Source organism: Trichechus manatus, unplaced genomic scaffold (genome assembly GCF_000243295.1).
Source record: "Trichechus manatus latirostris isolate Lorelei unplaced genomic scaffold, TriManLat1.0 scaffold00021, whole genome shotgun sequence".
Classification (NCBI taxonomy): domain Eukaryota; kingdom Metazoa; phylum Chordata; class Mammalia; order Sirenia; family Trichechidae; genus Trichechus; species Trichechus manatus.
In genome coordinates this window covers 6,321,697-6,339,251 of record NW_004443957.1, presented here as the reverse complement: position 1 = coordinate 6,339,251, position 17,555 = coordinate 6,321,697, and the positions used below count along the sequence as shown (strand labels likewise).

At 39.1% G+C, this 17,555-nt stretch overlaps 1 protein-coding gene across 2 annotated transcripts in view; it reads right to left on the bottom strand.

Annotated features, from left to right (window-relative positions):
- Positions 1-17,555, bottom strand: part of SIPA1L2 (signal induced proliferation associated 1 like 2) — a 243,289-nt gene that overhangs the window by 57,364 nt on the left and 168,370 nt on the right. For both annotated transcript variants that reach the window (XM_023728024.1, XM_023728023.1), the window contains exons 8-10: positions 17,375-17,532; positions 11,029-11,605; positions 6,861-7,135 (exon numbers count right to left, since the gene is read on the bottom strand). In XM_023728024.1, the coding sequence (XP_023583792.1) occupies positions 6,861-7,135; positions 11,029-11,605; positions 17,375-17,532 (1,010 nt within the window). The remainder of the gene's footprint in view (positions 1-6,860; positions 7,136-11,028; positions 11,606-17,374; positions 17,533-17,555) is intronic.

The following is a 17,555-nucleotide window of genomic DNA, read 5'->3' as shown; positions in this document are numbered from 1 at the left end:
ATGTGTCAAGATTAATGCCACAAAATATGTGAGCTTCCTCAAGTGACAGCTCCCCAAGAAGTCAGTTACAAATAGACAATATTGCTTTTTGCTTTGATAAAATAATACAGGGAACCAATACTAAACAGCAAAAGGCACATAAACTAAACAGAACACTGGAAATAGAAGAAAGTCTTTCCTGATTCTAAGTAATACTTGGTTATAGAATTATGAGATGTTACTGATTAACTTTATGCAACAATCAGAATTACACAAAATTTTAGAGCTGTAAAATCCCCTTTATCTACACTGACCTACAGAACAATACATCACTATTCTGTTACTTAGTCTTTTCATCATATATACAAATAGGACACATGACTTGATACTATGTTGCTTCAAAACTAAGAAAGGGGAAAAGTCCTGGGGGAAACAGGAGAAAAACAAAACCAAAAACCGAGAGAACTGAGAAACTCAAAGGAACAAAATATATTCTTACAAAAAAATAAAACAAAATAAAGCAATTGAACAAATTAGCTATGCCTGGCAAACCATGAACCATACAGCGACAGCTTAATCAGGTAATGACAACTTGCATTCACTGTACTCCCGAACTGCCTATTGGTTTCACTTTACGTGGCTGCATCATAGAAAACCTTTAACTGAACCCAATACTCTGATGGAAAGCCTTAGAGAGCATACCTTAATGCTGCTCTCTACCTCTGGTCCACTGCCCTGCCTTGCAGAGCACTTACAGTGTTCCACAGCCACATTTCACAAAAATGTTTGAGGTACAAAGGAAACTTCCATTTTTCAGAAGAAGGCTCAGAGAGGTTGGAAAAGGTCATAGTAGTTAATCAGGGACAGGGTCCTAGAACCAAGGTCCTCTGACTCCTAGAACAGTGCTCTTCCCAAAACTTAATGCTATCTCTTGAGAAAATGATCAAAGAACAGTTAATATAGCCCACAGTTATGCCATGTGTTCCACTAGGTGCTAATCTTCAGAAACAAAGGCACATCCCCTCAAAAGAATTATCTGCTTCTTTTACATTATGCACTTTGTAAAAGAACCCTTTTATAGCCTTAGGGATTAATGTAATCACCGATATTTTAATCATTTTAATGTCTGTTATGCTAATAGTCTGCTAATAGCTAGAAGATTCTTCCCAAATTATCCAACAAGGTGACAGGGATAATTGATGCTCATTCACTTGAATAGCAAACTCTTTCTGGTGCATAAAAAATCAAAAGCTTCCAGCAGGGAGATAACTACATCATATAACTTGCTGTAAAAGTTAGGGCAGTGTCATACATTAAATAGGCAATAAATGAAATATCAATTCACTTTTCAACAAACTTCCTTAATTTACAGATAGAAATAGAAAGACTCCTAGGCTACAGGTAGAAAAAGAGCCATCTAGACCATAAACCCACTTGACCAAGCCCTTTGAAAAAAGAACTTGAACTAAAAACGTGGGTGTTGTATTTAACAGGCAGGGAGGCTCTCTGCTACTGAATGAGTCACGGGCTTCCGTACCTCTCCTTCACCACCATATCCCCAGTACGTAGCACGGTATCTGACTTATGACAGAGGCTCAGCTCTTTTTTTATTAGAAAGCACGAGGGCAGGAATAATATTCTACATTGCTTTTATACTTCAAAGATATACAGAGAAGCTTCTCTAAGACTATTTGATGCCTAATTGTTGATGGGTGCATTTCCATGAGGGAGAGTATCCGATGGCTATCCACCATCATAGCGATGGTGTCACTTTACAAAGCATGAGGCTGTGACTTGCCTCACTAACAGAATTCTCAGGCTTTACTGTTACCCTTTGCATTCCTGTTACCATGTCAGTAATGCCCCAATGTTTCAAAATGCACAACAGCATGGGCACTAACATGTGAGATTAGAGAGGGTAACAGCACTTTCTGCACTAGTTTGAGGTGCTCATGAGCAAGTAATAATTTGTGGCTATAGTTTGAGAAAAACGTTTTTAAATAGACAAATACAAACAGAAGTACTGCATTTTAGATGTTCAGGTAAGATTATTTATGTCTGTCCTAGCCATCCTAGTGTCCAGTAGTTTCTTGCACAAACTCACTAACAGCAAATGAATGAACAAGTGAATGAATTAGTGAATGTAAGGCAGCCTGCCTTCCTTTCTGTAATCCAGTGCTCTTTACCTCAGGCAGTGAGGGAACAAATGAACATTATACTGGAGGATCTGGGCAGAGACTTGGAATCATGAGTCAACTCCAGCCTACTTTTAAGGAAGTTCTGTATTGTTTTCACGTCTCACATTAAAATTCAGTACCCATCCAGATAAACTGGAACCCTAATCTAAAACCACATTTTAGCCCATATTTCAATTTACCACTCATCCATTTTTTATAAAATCTGCTAATCTGACAAAATCGAGTTTTCCTTTCACTTTCTATTCCCACTTCCTCCTCTCCATGTAATTCCAGGGAGTTGATCAGGCAACAGGAAGCAAAACAAAAGAGAAGAACATCAAGTTTTAATTTTCTAGAATGATGAGGGAACAATTTAGACTCATGACAACATGAGATAATTCCCACTGCTGTGCAATATATAGAAGAATATGTTTTGGAGAGTATGTTAACAAAATATGAAACATCATACAAAACAGATGCACCACAGCAAGGCATTTAATTTCCATTTTTATTTGGACATATTTACTAAAGTCACTCACATGATATAGCAATTCATGCATATTCTGACGAGCTGTTATTTCCTTTATACCAGCCTTTGAGTTGATGTGCTTTCCCTGAAATGACACTGACAGAATATCAGTCACCTTTGAAGCCTAGGAGTGAGTTATACCAGTGACTGGGTACCACCCTTTCAGAAACAAGAAAGATCTTAATTAAGTGTCTTTGCTAACTCTTCTTCTTTGCCGCAGAGACTGACTGCTTAGGAAACACCACACTCCCCTTAAAACCTCATTTCCATTTGAAGAGTGTTATTCCCAAACTGCTTCTTGCCACTCATTTCCAATCTATATGAATTCACTCTAGAATCCAGTGCCAGCAGGAGCTTAGCTAATAAGCATTCCCGAAGGGGAGTCCTTCGTGCTTGGTGTTCTGTGGAACTCAACAAGGAAAACTAAAAATGGTGCTGCTTTCCTTCCAAGCTTAAGGACAGCTGAATTATCATCACCCTTAGGCTTGAGAAAGGGACTTCAAAATGTGGTGGCTCTTAATTCAACATAAATACCTTCTCTACTTATGACTTCACTTAATCCAGCAAGCTTCTGAATCATCACCAAACGCCATCTGACCTGAAGACAACCAGAGCAAGTCTATCAAATGACAGGCCTCTCTATCTGCTGACAGGAGCAGATGGGCCCCCAAGTCAAATTGCTTTCTCACTGATATCCTGTAGGGCGGAAATCAAGTCGATAAATGACAAACATGAACTGGAGCGTTTTTTACTCTATTATTCACAATATATGTAAAGACTAAAATATCTTATAATTCATTAATCTGGCCATTTTTGTAGCCCTTGTGGCCATGGATCTTAACATTAAAGACAGCTTAAAGAAAAGAAAAAAATATATGTATATATACACATACAAGTCCATTCAAATGAATGTTTTTTGTTCCCCCTCCCCAATAAGCACTAAGAGCCACTTTGTGAAAGAAGATGGTGGTAACTTTCCATGCCACAAATTAAATACGTATTTTTAGCTTGAGGCATATCCTTGCATATTTTGCTACAAGGATAATGGTACTAACCAGCATTTAGTTTAAAAGGTTTGTATTTTAATTTTTAAAATAGGTCAAGTGCTACCCATTACCCCTCTCAAGGCACACATGTAGTTTCTTAAAATACCAAATAACAAAGCTAAACCTGCTTGAAGCATGGATGAAATTTAAACTGACATTTCATACTTACAGTCTAAAGCAAAGAACTGTTGTTGCAACAATAACTTCTTGTTAAAGGTGAAACTGCTTGACAACAGCAAGGCCTTTTATCAGGGCACCCAGATATTCACAGGCAGAAAATATATCCAAAAGTAACAAAAACACGGATTTAAAAATATACAAATTCCCAGAAAACTGGAAGACTGAATTGAAAGAGTTTTAAACTGTACATGCTAGGTTTAAAATCCCCATGACTTGCAGACACGGGAGGGTGACAGTCATGCGCAGAGTGTTACTGCCGGGGAAATCATTCTAATCCTTCTGGCTAAGGTGAAAACACATACAACAGGTCCTCCTCATCAATCAGGAGGAAAACCTCTATTTTCGGTGAATGACATTAATGGGAATCCTAGAAAACAAGGCAAAGTCTCTAAATAAATATCTTGAATAGTTTCAATAAGACAATTGGCATTTAAAACACAGATTTTAATCATGTGCAGACCAAGGCTTTAGCGGACAACAAGCTCTCCTTAGAGGTAAAACAGGTCATGGGATGAAACGATTAACAGCTGGAACTTTTAAATTGTAGTTTTTGTTTATTTGTTTTAGCTGAAAATCAATTCAGTATTTTTAGGAAACTCTACTCTTAAATCACGTTTTAAATATCAAACAAAATGATAATATTACCATTTTTATTAACCAGATTTCTTTAAAGCCCCCCCCCCTTTTTTTTTACGGAAGAGTAGACCAAAACTAAAACTAGGTAAGAATGTTATTTTTTAATCCAAAGGACAAATATAGTAACACTTTTGTCTACTTCTACAGTACTAATCAACCTCTAACCCTGCAACTCATTGCCCTTGAGTCGATCGATTCTGACTCACAGGAACTCTACAGAGTAGAACTGCCTCATAGGGTTTCCAAAGAGTGGCTGGTGGATTCGAACTGCTAACCTTTTTTTTTCGGTTAGCCACTGAGCTCTTTAACCACCATGCCACCAGGCTCCAATCAACCTCTAACTAATATAAAGGACTTGATTTTCACTATAACATTTTCAGAGCTACAAACATAGATTTCAACTAAAGGAAGACAGAAACTTTATTATATGGAAAAATTTCTAATAACTGGCTTAAAACTTATTGTAAAAGATTTTCAATTACAAAATATTTTCGATTTTAAGGCCTTGCCTCTATTATTTCTAAGTCTCCTTCATACAATAGTTTTTCATCTTTATTTTCTTTGTACTTATACAACTATGTGCGATTCATGGGACTCGGGACCAATGAATTTAATGACACAGTAACAGGCAAGGCAACAAGAAACATTTCGGAGATTTCATGTGACATGAGACTGACACTTTCAAGAGGAATTTCAGTTCATTAATCTTTATTTCATAAACATACTGAGCAAATATTGGAAACAAGGCCATAGAAAGTCAGGCTGGGAGCAGATGGTAAGAAAGCCAAGAGAAACAGGAATTCACAAAATTCTGCACATTAACTGGAGAGAAAGATGGTCTACGACTGGTTAGTTTTCCAAACGGAAATCATGGTTTATAGCTATGGTCTCCAATACAGCAGCTGCTAGCCACATGTGACTAATTAAACCTAAGTTAATTAAAATGAAAAATCCAGTTCCTCAGTCACACCAGCCACTTTCAAGTACTCCACAGGCATATGTGGCTAGTGGATGCTGTATTGGAGAGTGCAGATCTAGAACATATCCAGCCTCACAGACCATGCTCTGGAACAGCACTGGTGTAGATGGTGAATAAAGGAAAGAAAAAGCAGGAAGACTGACCTCAGGTACCATAGGAATAAGCCCAGAAAGTGGGTACAGTAATACTGCTATTTGTGGATGATGGTAATTTCTTTTTTATATGGAAGAAATGCAATTGAATATCCTAAAGTTCTGCCTTTTCTTCTTAAAAAAAGTAAAATGTATGGAGAGATGATTATGTCAGACAGGTGCTACGTGCTTTACATATACCATCTTATTTAATCTTCATAAAAACTATACGAGGTAGGCACTATTATAAGCCATTGTACAGACAGGAAGCGAAGTTTAGAGAGCCTGTGTGAATTATCCAGGATCACGCAGCTCTCACCTAGATTCCAAGCACACCTTATCTCACTCAAGGCCAGAGCTCGTGAGGCTGCCTGGGAGGGGCTGTAGCTCCACCCTGAGATGGAAATAGAGGAAATGTCCTCTCAATAGAACTATCAGACCCCTGCACCAGCAACTAGTGCGCCCGGCTGGAAAGAATGGTGTTCTAAATCAGCCTTCTTTGCCCTTTTGGATGAATATTTTCTTGACGTTAAGCATGATTATTTTCTATTAACGCTGGAAAGTATTGCTTTTTAGAAACTTTCATTCTCGTCCCTACCCTCCACCTATAAATCTCTGAGCTCTCCAAGTCTAGCCATTTCTTTTCATAGGTTTTATGGCCCTGATCAATAAAAGTGAGTCCAACTAAACACAATTTAACACGTCTTAAGCTTAAATTTGTAGAACAGAACAGTCAACACAGATTATACTTGGTCTTTCAATATTTCTTCATACGTACAGGTACTGAGCTCTTAAATACCCTGTTAATAATCAGTGACTTCACGTTATGGAAAAGGATTCTAGTTGTGCAGAGAGAAGTATTTAATTTGCCAAAAGCTGAGCTATGATAAAGAATATTACCTCTTAGACGTAAGCGTCACTGGCCCAGGTGAGCCAACTGAACTTGGTTATATTATCTCAGCTTTTACGTGGTCAATTTCCCATTACATTGCTTACAGAATTACACTTCATCATTTTATCATACGTTAGTAACTTTTTTGTTCAATTTTTTAAGCTCTTCTGAATTGCTCTACTGGTTGATGTCCCAATGACGCTGGCAGAAGAGCCACTTGACTGTTAGAACAGCCTCCTGCTCCAGAGGCCCTGGTGAGGCAAGCATTACTTCTGGCCCTGACTATCCTGCTGTAGCCTCACATGCCTTACCTTCGGGGTGAGCCATCGTCGTGGGGCTGGATAATGACCACCTTCACAGTCACGGAGGTCCGGAGCAGGTCAATCATCTGCTCATGGGTCAGAGTCACCACGGCCACTTTGCATATCTCTACGAGGCGGCTCCCTTGGCGAAGGCCAGCCTTCCAAGCAAAGCCAAAAGGTTCCACATCTGCAACGATTCCTTCAAAGTTCACGTGGAAACCTAGCTGGCCCAGCCCGTTCCTCCTCAAGGTCATTTCCACAGTCTCGCAGCCTCTTGTCACTATCTGAAAGGGGAGGACACTGTTAAAGACCCCCTTCCCACTCAGGCTGTCACGAGTGCCCTGTGTCAGAGGTGCACACGTGGGCCTCTGCCTCTACTGCTCTTCTCCCGAGCCCTCACACCACTGATAGCATAGCCCTAAAGGGTGCCCACTCTCCTTCTGTCCTCTTCAAACTGTAGAAGTGAAAGACAGGACATATTTAAATCTAGAGCTCACCATAATCAGCTGTGGCATCAAGCACAAAGAAAATAATGAAAGTAAAACCACGGTTTAACTCCTCAAAGGCAAATCTATTCCTGATACAGGTATCCCGCTTTTTCTGCAGTCACAGACCTCAAGCTCACAAGCTTAAGATGGACACTGATAATTCTCTCCTCTCCTTTCTTAGGTCAATTCACTTGGATCCTAAACATATAAATTCTATAGTTTAAACTGGAATGTAGCAGTGCAAAAATGTAAAGACTGTCAAAACCATTACAGCTTTCACTCATCCAGCACTAAAACCTAATAGATGATTTCATTCACTTGTTTTTAAACCAATGGCCCACACCCACTCTCGAGCTAACACTTTAGTGCCGTGCCCTGAGGCCCAGGCAGGGCAGCAGTAGGTCGGAATCTTAAGAAAACTGTAACTGCAGGGCCCGGCATTAGCACTGCGCACATCCCGTTCCAGCCACTTGCACTTTCATCGGAAGTGGTGAGGGAACTTCCGATCACGTGTGGTAGCCAACAGATTCTTTCGTCACCTGCTGACAAGGAAAGTTGGCAGGTGATGCCTTTGCAGATAGCAGAGCCTCCTGTGCCTACCCTCCAGGCTTCCCACTCTCCAAAGGGCCAGTCATCGTCAAACCAGAAATCCCAGGGAAAGGCCTGGGGACAACCCAAGCAGGAGGGGCACCAGTGCTCTCACCTTTCACACAAAATGACTCTATGAAAGTACCAAAAAATGAAAATGAAGGTGGTTGTGTCCCACTCGGTGCACTAAAGCACCTGTAATTTGTTTCCATGAGAGAGTGGTTTCCTAATCAATGAAAGAAAAGGGCTCATCAAATATCTGATGACATCACTTTTTTGTGGGAAATTTAAAGTCAGAAGGCATCATACACGTATCCCCCAAAGCACAGAGCCAATGTATCAAGTGTCAGTGTAATAAATGCTCCATATCCACGGAGCATGCTCTGAATACACGGACACCTATTTAATCAAACCTACCGCTGTAAGTGCAGCTGTGGGAATGGGGCTGGGTTCAGTGCATCACCACCATGTCTGCTGTCTCCATGGTTACTGCAAGTCCACATGTCTGAGCCAGCTTCCCAAAGACAGAGATGACAGTTTGGGGCTTAAGGAAATGTGGGAAGGGACTTCTAGTGTTAGCTAGTGGGGAAGTTTTGAAAGATTGACGTTTCCAAACTTATGAACTAATTTAAAATTGTTCAAAAAGTACTCTTGTTACATATACAACCTGAATAAATTTTTCCTTTACGTCTCTTCAACTTTTTTCTAAGCTTCTTCACCAAAAGACTACAAATAAAATGTGCCCTAGCTGCTCTCAAATACTAAGACAATTTTCAGCTGAAACTTAATATCCATATTAGACTGAAGAGTGAATAACTGAGCTTTGCCAAAGTCTAACACAGTCTCTTTTGCTTATTTTCTCCAACTACCTGCCACTTCCCCACTTATGCTTTTTGCTATTTCTTTATCTCCTTTGTTCCTTGCTTCTTATCATCTGAGGGCTGAGTCTGAAGGACAATGTTCTCCATTTATTTTAAGCTCTTCACATATGTACATGGGCTCAGTTATCATGAAAATGGTGTCCCCTATGCCGGTGCCCAGGACTGGCTATGTAATTTGTGGGGCCCAGTACAAAACAAAAATGTAGAGCCCCTTTTCAAAAAGTATTAAAAATTTCAAGATGGCAACAGCGGAGCCTTAAGACAAGCATGGGCCCTTTTGAGTGCAGGGTCTGGTGCAGCTGTACTGGTTGTCCTCCATGAAGCCAACCCTGGCATATGCTCCTATTCCTGTCCTGTGTTTTTACCTGCCTCCTGGACACCTTTACTTTTACTTTCTGTCCCCACAAAACAGGAACACTGACTTTACCATCTGCCAAACTCAATCTCAGTATCTCTACTACTACTGCATCTTCTTTCTTCCATTTCTGTTATTACTACCTTGTACTAACCATTATATTCTAACTCCTTCAATGGACTCTGGGTTAGTTTGTTTCCAGTATCTTGTGTTGCAAGTTATCCTAGACACAGAACAACTTTCCCCAAATATATTCCAGACATTAGGCACCCTGGTCACATTAGCAACACAGTCACTGTTCTAGACAAATGGTAGGATGAGGTCCACGGAATAGCAAATGTGTTAAGAGTTATGTGGGTCTTGGGTACAAATGGGCTGTCTACATATACCTATGAAATGCAAACGGCCATGCAAGGTGCAGTGTAGTGACTGATAAAGTGACACTGGGTTTTGCTGTACTTTCAGGAGCACAGATTATGATGACTCAGTGGATTTGTTCAAAAAAAGTATTTCCAATATTACAGAAAACACAATGTATCCTGAGACTCACAAGTACAACTCTGAGTCAATTCTCTAGGAATATAAACTACTCACATACTTAATTATCCCCAAATTCATATCTAGATTTTCACACATATGCCTGATAATACTGTTGAACACACTGGGGCTCTTTACTGTAAACAGTGTCTGTAAATAATGAAATTGTTCTCCCAAGGTTAGCAGACATTGCCTTGATCTTATTGTCTCTTATACATGGTCTTAAATAACTAAGGAGAGTTTTATATTTGGTAGGAGAATGAGTCAGGAAATGAATATAATTTCTCCTTTTTCATGATCCACAGTTGGCTAAATCTTTTCTAATTAATGAAATAATACATCCTCCTAGGGGAGATTTTCCCAGGAGAAATTTACCCTCAAAGGATGTTTTCTTCTTACAGTACCAAAAAAAAAGGAATAGTTTGATTTGTTTTTATTACTCTATTGTATGTATGTGTGTATATATATGTATGCACACATACATACACACGCACAGATATATATACATACATATATATATAAACCAAACCTGTTGCCTTCAAATCGATTCCAACTTATAGTGACCCTGTAGGACAGAGCAGAACTGCCCCATAGGATTTCCAAGGAGCAGGCTGGTGCAGTCAAACTGCTGACCTTTTGGTTAGCAGCTGAGCTCTTAATCACTGCACTACAGGGCTCCTACTGTATATACTCAAACTAAAATTAGAATCTCAGTTTGTTAAAATCTGGAGCAGACATACAATTGTTAAACAGCGTGGATATAATTTAGGAGTGTGTACTAAAAACCACACTGTAAGAACATCTCTTTTTTAAGCCTGTTTTTTTTTTTTTTTTTTTAGTTTTTCTAACTTAACAAGAAACGGTGGCTAGAAGATTAATAACAAAAAATATATATCTGTTGTATAAACTTACCCAGAATTGAATCTGCAAATAAGACTTAATCGTTTATATAATCAACAGCAATTTTGTTCCTATTTTAATTACCCTATGAGAAGATACTGTCATGTCTATCTCTATAAACAGATACAATCTCTAGACAATTCTCATTTTTGCTTCAAATACTATAAAAATATATTCCAACATTCTCTTTCGAAAGTTGGTTTAAATTTCCTTTCCAAAAACAATTTATGACGGGCACTTGCCCACTATTTATGTATTCAGCATGTGCTCAAAAGGACCCAGCATTTAAAATTAAGCTCTGTGTCCAAGACAAATAGTTAATTCATTCCTTAAGTGCTTTAAGAATGGTCAAATTTCCATAGTGAAAATGATCATGAGCCTGGGGTTGAAGAAATAAGGGTGGTAGAAAACACAAAACATGTACTTACTCCTAATCTCTGAACAATCTCCCTTACGTCTTCAGCACAGTTATCCACTGCAGATAGAAGGATACATTCTCCTCTTTCGTAAAACACTTTGATACTCATTAATCCAGATGTCCACCCAATAACATCTCTGCAGGAGCAGTTAAATATAACATTCTTGGAATCCTTTTCAATCAACATTATAAACTCATTGGAAATTCCAAGAAGACATTCAATGTCAGCAGACTGGCCGTAGTCCCTTGCAATTACATGCCACATGATTGCACCAACGCTGAATAAATGTGCGTCCTTCCTTGGCTTTACTCTTTCTTTCTTCTTTGCACCTAGTGTAATGAAACTGAATTTCACAGAGGTATCCACGGTGGCGGTCGTGACAAAGTTCTCCGCCAGATCTTTCAAGTACTCTTGCCTTGTTCGAGTGGCCATCGCCCGAAATTTTTCTGATTTATGAGCTGCGTTTTCTGCATTGATTACTTTGGCTAAGAGGAAGTCCCGAAACACTGCTGACTTTGGAAAAGTCACGCCTTTGGGAATTGGTGGACCAAACGGTGGCACATCTTTTGATCTAGATACTCCAACGCTGGGAAAGAGAAACAAGATGAGCTGTGATACTGTAATATTTACCTTCAGCAATTCTGATATATACCCACACTTCCAACTTAACCCATCTATCTTACAACTTCTTGTTCTAATTTTTGGCCATCCCAAGATTTTTTCTTTTATTAAAAAATTTTGTTTTAAATAAAACTTACTTTTCAAACTCAGTCTACAAGGGTTATGAATCCCCAGTGGGATGTGACAAGCAGTCCCAGATGATGCCAGGTTGGCACTCTCTCATTCTGTGGCTGGTGATCCCTGAGAAAGATGGTAACACTTCCAACAGAACTGAGTCCAGCCCCATCATACTGACAAGGCCAAATTTTTTAAGTTTCATTTTTTTAAGAACATGCTCACTTTACTTGATTACATTTTGAAAATCTAAATGAAGGTTTTATGGGAGAAAGACTTTAAGAGATTCCATGGACTTAAGAAATGTATATTGATAGTAATAATCATCTTAATCTATCAAAACCAATAATGCTCCCCTATATCAGACAGCAGTTTTAATTGTCTCAGGCCCCTTTTTAAAATAAGATCAACTATAAAGAGTGAATTAATGAATTAACAAATGAAGGATGAGAAGAGTGAGTGCTGGATGAATCCACAGCATCTAGAGCATCTACTCACCTTACTCTTATTGATAACAATTACTGAGTAGCCACTGCAGACCAAGAATTCCTACTAATCCCACACCTACTCAGGCTGCTATTTTCTGTTAGGATAAACAAAGGAAGCAATTTTTCCTTCTTTTCCATCATTGTGGAAATCCTGAAGGAGGTGAATTAAAGACTGGGAACATTTTATTAAGTTTTTTCCTGTCAGGTGTGAATTCCTTTTGTGGAATGTGGTTGGTTAGACTCTAAAACAATCACAGTCTCCAGCTCTCTCTCAACTTTTATTTAACTATGTACTCAGAAGTAGAGTTAATCACCTGCAGGGCACTGAGCAGCAAGATGGATGACAGGTGGGATGAGGTCCTAGTTGAATGGAACGAGATGGAGGACCGCTTCCCTTGGGGACAGACAGCAAACTCAGTCATGAACAACAGAGTTTGATGATGCTGGATGGTGGTGTGTGCACTAAAAACTGGGCCAAGGGAAGGAGACTTGAGTCGTGTCCTCAACATGAGAGGGTGAAGCTGTGGAGGCCAACCTCACACTTGACCTGTCCTCCCTTGACTACCACCCTTAAGATGGACACTCAGTTTTTCCACTCAACTCTGTAGATCTCAAGCTACTCACTTAACAAAAGCATTAGGGAAAAATTTCCTATATCCAAAAATGCTCAAGTACTGCTTTCAATATGGAGTTCCAATTCTTGGCCTTTCTCAATTCTGTGGGATGATACTAGTTGCCAAGGATGGAGGCATAGTGTCTCCAGCTTTTAAAAAGGCAATTCTTTTTGCCCCAAAGGATAGACCTTACTCTCTAATTGGACATCCCCTCTTCTACAATGTATGCTATATTCCTGCTCAATAAACTGTAACCCTGTGCATCTTAGGTCAAAGTTCTCCAAGAAAGGTAGCAGAATTTAGGCATGGCTACTCTTATCCTAGGGATGGGGGTCAGAGGCCTGGTTACAAAAGTTTATACAATCCTTGTCATGAATTGAATTAAGTCTCCCCAAAAATGTATGTACCAAGTTGGCTAGGCCATGATTCCCAGTATTGTGTGGTTGTCTTCATTTTGTGATTGTAATTTTATGTTAGAGAGGATTAGGGTGGGATTGTAACACCCTTTCTAAGGCACATTCCTGATCCAATGTAAAGGCAGTTTCCCTGGGGTGTGGCCTGCACCACCTTTTATCTTACAAGAGATAAAAGAAAAGGGAAGCAAGCAGAGAGTGGGGGACCTCATACCACCAACAAAGCAGTGCCAGGAGCAAAGCACGTCCTTTGGACCTGAGGTTCCTGTGCTGAGATGCTCCCCGAACAAGGGAAGACTGATGACAAGGACCTTCCTCCAGGGCCAACAGAGAAAGCTTTCCCCTGGAGCCGATGCCCTAAATTTGGACTTGTAACCTACTAGACTGTGAAAGAATAAAATTCTCTTTGTTAAAGCCATTCACTTGTGGTATTTCTGTTATAGCAGCACTAGATGACTAAAACAATCCTTAATTCTTCAATTAGAGTCAAGGTTAGAAGGAATGTTCTTTGGACACACAGAGAATTTCTATCAGGCTGAAACAGGAACATGTTCTAGAACTCCTTAATTTACCCAAATAATTTCATAGATTTATTGATGATTGAAATATAAAACCCTTCTGCCTCCTAACATAGAAAATATCAGCCTGATTCCCAAGGCCAACTCTTCAGAAAAGGATTAGACTGGACTGTGGGACATAAAATGATACTCGTGAGAAGTGTGCTTCTTAGCTGAAGTAGATACATGAGACTAAATGGGCAGCTCCTGTCCAGAGGCGAGATGAGAAGGCAGAGAGGGTCAGGAGCGGGTTGAATGCACACGGGAACCCCGGGGTGGAAAGGAGGAGTGTGCTGTCACAGTATAGGGAGAGCAACTAGGGTCACATAGCAAGGTGTGTATAAATTGTTGTATGAGAAACCGACTGGAATTGTAAACTTTCACTTAAAGCACAATTAAAAAAAAAAAAAAGAAAATATCAGCCTGAGCAGGTACAGGATTAGCAGGAATTCTTGGTCTGTAGCAGCTACTCAGTAATTGTTATTGATAAGAGTTAGGGGAGCAGATGCTGTAGATGCTGTGGATTCATTCAAAACTCATTCTTCTAATCCTTCATTTGTTATTTCCCAAAAATAGAAAGACGAACATTCCTTAATATGCAAGTGAACGGGTTTTAGTAAAACCTGGTAGTCAAGACAATAAAGCAAAGTGGTTAAGAGCACACACTCTGGTGTTAGGGACCCTACTATGAATTCCAGCTCTACCACATACTGAGCGACTCTTAGCTAGTTACCCCCAATCCCTCAGTGCCTCTGTTTCCTTATCTGTAAACAGAGATTAAAACAGTGCTATCTTCAAAAGCCTCCTGTGAGGATTAAATTATCATTATTATTATCACAATCATTATTTTAATAATTGATTAACCCTGCCATCTAATTTTTGCTAAAAGGGGCTATATATTATATTTTCTAAAACAGAACTCATCATTCTCTAGAGACATCTCCCAACTTTTAATGGACTTTTTAGCTACCAAGCCTATATAGTTACTCAGTTACAGAGGCATGCATTTTACACAGAGTGTACCTTGGAAAGAATATAAAAACATAAATCCTCCCGAGTTAGTTCTATAATGCTAGCTACAAACTACTCAAATTAAAGATTCTTTTATAAAGAGGCAGGCAATTGGTGGTTAAATTTGCTTTTTAAAAATTTCAGGCTAAAATTATATGTAACAAAGAGCATTAGGGATGTTGCCTTCTCATTTCTCTCTGTGTTCAGGTAGACCCAGTATTACTACTTCTTGAGGAGAATCCTGCTGCATGCATGAGTGATGCCTCAGACTACCTGTGTAAGGTGATGACTGCATTATTAGGCTGCACAATTTTAATTACAGGATGTCATCTCAGCCCACAGCTTGAGGGCTGTAAAGGCAAATGGCTCCTCACTAACTGGTCCTGCAGGTCCTCATCCGTTTGGGCATCTCTGCCACTGAGGATCTGCAAAAAGCTCATGAGAGAAACAACATTCACGGGGAATGGCCTGAGATGTGTTGGATCCATCGAATTTTCTATAAAACAGGTCCCTGGGTTCAGACATAGCAATTTAGAAAATAGCTGACTTGGACTGTATTTTATGATTTCCTGAAACATTATTTTAATGAATTTATTTTCTTATTAGCTTAACTTGAGAAGTATCATATGAAACGGACCTACAAGGTGTTTCTGGAAAGTTTGGACATTCCAACCTTATTCCATAGGACAGAGCAAATACAGCTTTATAAAATGTTATGGAACTGATCTGACTACGATTTTCCAGAAAAAATATTACTGATTTTTGGAGGGATACTGGTGAAGTTGTTAAACATGACCAATATGAATGTTTATGACATATTTCGAAAAATTTGAGGCACTGTATTGACTTTACATTCGAATCTGATTAGTAAATGTCAATTTAGTGATAACAACGTAATTTCCTAAAAACCAATGAATGACTCCATCTCTGAATGATTTGCACAAGCTATAGGGTTGCTATGAGTCAGAATTGACTCACAGCAATGAGTTTGGTTTTTTTTTTTTTGGTTTGGTCTTATATCATAAAAAAGCAATGCAATCCATTTTGTTTATATGTAAGATCTATATCAACACTAGTTTTGAAAACATTCCTCCCCCAGTAATTTAATTATAACTGGAAAACCTGAAAGAACTCAAAGCAAATAGACACTATTAAAGAAAAAAGTAATTTAAAATATTCTATTTAACCCAAAAACAGCAGCCAAAATTTGCAAACCGTTAAGAAGTTTCATTTAAGATTATTCTCATAATTACCATTCCTTAGGTGAGATCCAGGAGAAAAAGCCAATTCACCATGTCTGCACCAACATTATCTGTTTTAAGCATATCATTTGCACAGAATAGATCTTATATTTTTTCAGTAGTGATCTCAAACTTAGATACGTATAAGAATTATGTTGGGAGGAAAACTTGCAGACACTTAGGCCACACCAGATCTATTAAGTTAGAATATTTTAGAGTGGGCCCAGAAAATCAGAACAGTTAAAAACTTGACTCCGAAGCACAGTAATGGCTAAGAACCACTGATTTTCAGACTCTGTGTTCTTTTATGATAGGCTGGGGGAGATGAGGGTCTGTAAATGGCATCATCTAACTTAGGGACTAGTTTTCTTTGGCTACAGATGCTTTTGCCCTGAGGAGGGTGTGTGCTCTTGTCTTCAGAGGCTCCACCAATCTCTCACAGTGCACTCATGTTCCTGGCCCAGCCCCAGTCGGCATCTCAATTTGCCACTACTGTTCTTAAGATTATAAAGGGAAGTTGACAAGTGATAGGAACTCTAAGAGGTGTTTTGTATAATTGTTATTTACTCTTCTTAACAACACTTTGAAGTGGGTACTATGATCCTTAATTTTAAGACAAGGAATCGCAGGCTCAGCAGAACAAAATAAATCCCACAAAGCCCCATGATGAGAGGTGGAGCTGAGATTCAACCTACGTCTATTAGACTCAAAGGCTCACTCTATTTGCCAATACCCCGAACTGTATGATATTGTGGTTGCAGTTATCATCTAAGAAAGAATATGAGTAGATAAAGACTAAAAGCAGCCTTGTCAGAAAGTCTCTGGTTCTGAGACACTTACATGGCCTCCTAAAATCAACAAAGTGAGTGTCAACTCCCTGTTTCAGCAGCTTTGTATTACGTGCTTCCAGGATTTTAGAATGAGAAGAAATGTTTTACTTCCACAAGTGACAATAATTACTTCTCCTAAAAAGAAAAGCTTAAATGTCCAGATCATCCAACATGGAGGCTGGTATCAGTTAAGCTACTGGATCCGGCAGGGGCTGGATGCAGTTATAAGGGGAAGGTAGAGGGAATATGTAATGCACCATTTTGAACTGCTAGGCTTTTTTAAGGGGGAAAAATAGGAAGAAGGCAATTATTTCTTACAGAAAAGAGCTAAATGATGACAGTGGAAAATACAATTAGAAAAAAAATTTTAGGGGTAAGATAAGAATTGGAAAAACAAACCTATTTTGGGAAAGACTGTTGAGCTGAAATGGAACTAGGAGAATGATCAATCAGGGAGCAGACTCACCTGTAACACACACTTTCAGTACATGGGTTATGCACTTTGACAATGACAAAGACATGCTGAAAGTGTGACCGGATGCTTTTTGGAGTAAAAGGAAGTGCTCCAGGCTCTTGGAAGACAATGGTAACGATGTCATTTCCTATGTGCCTTTTCCTCAGAAGCTGTAGTCAAGAAAGTGAACATA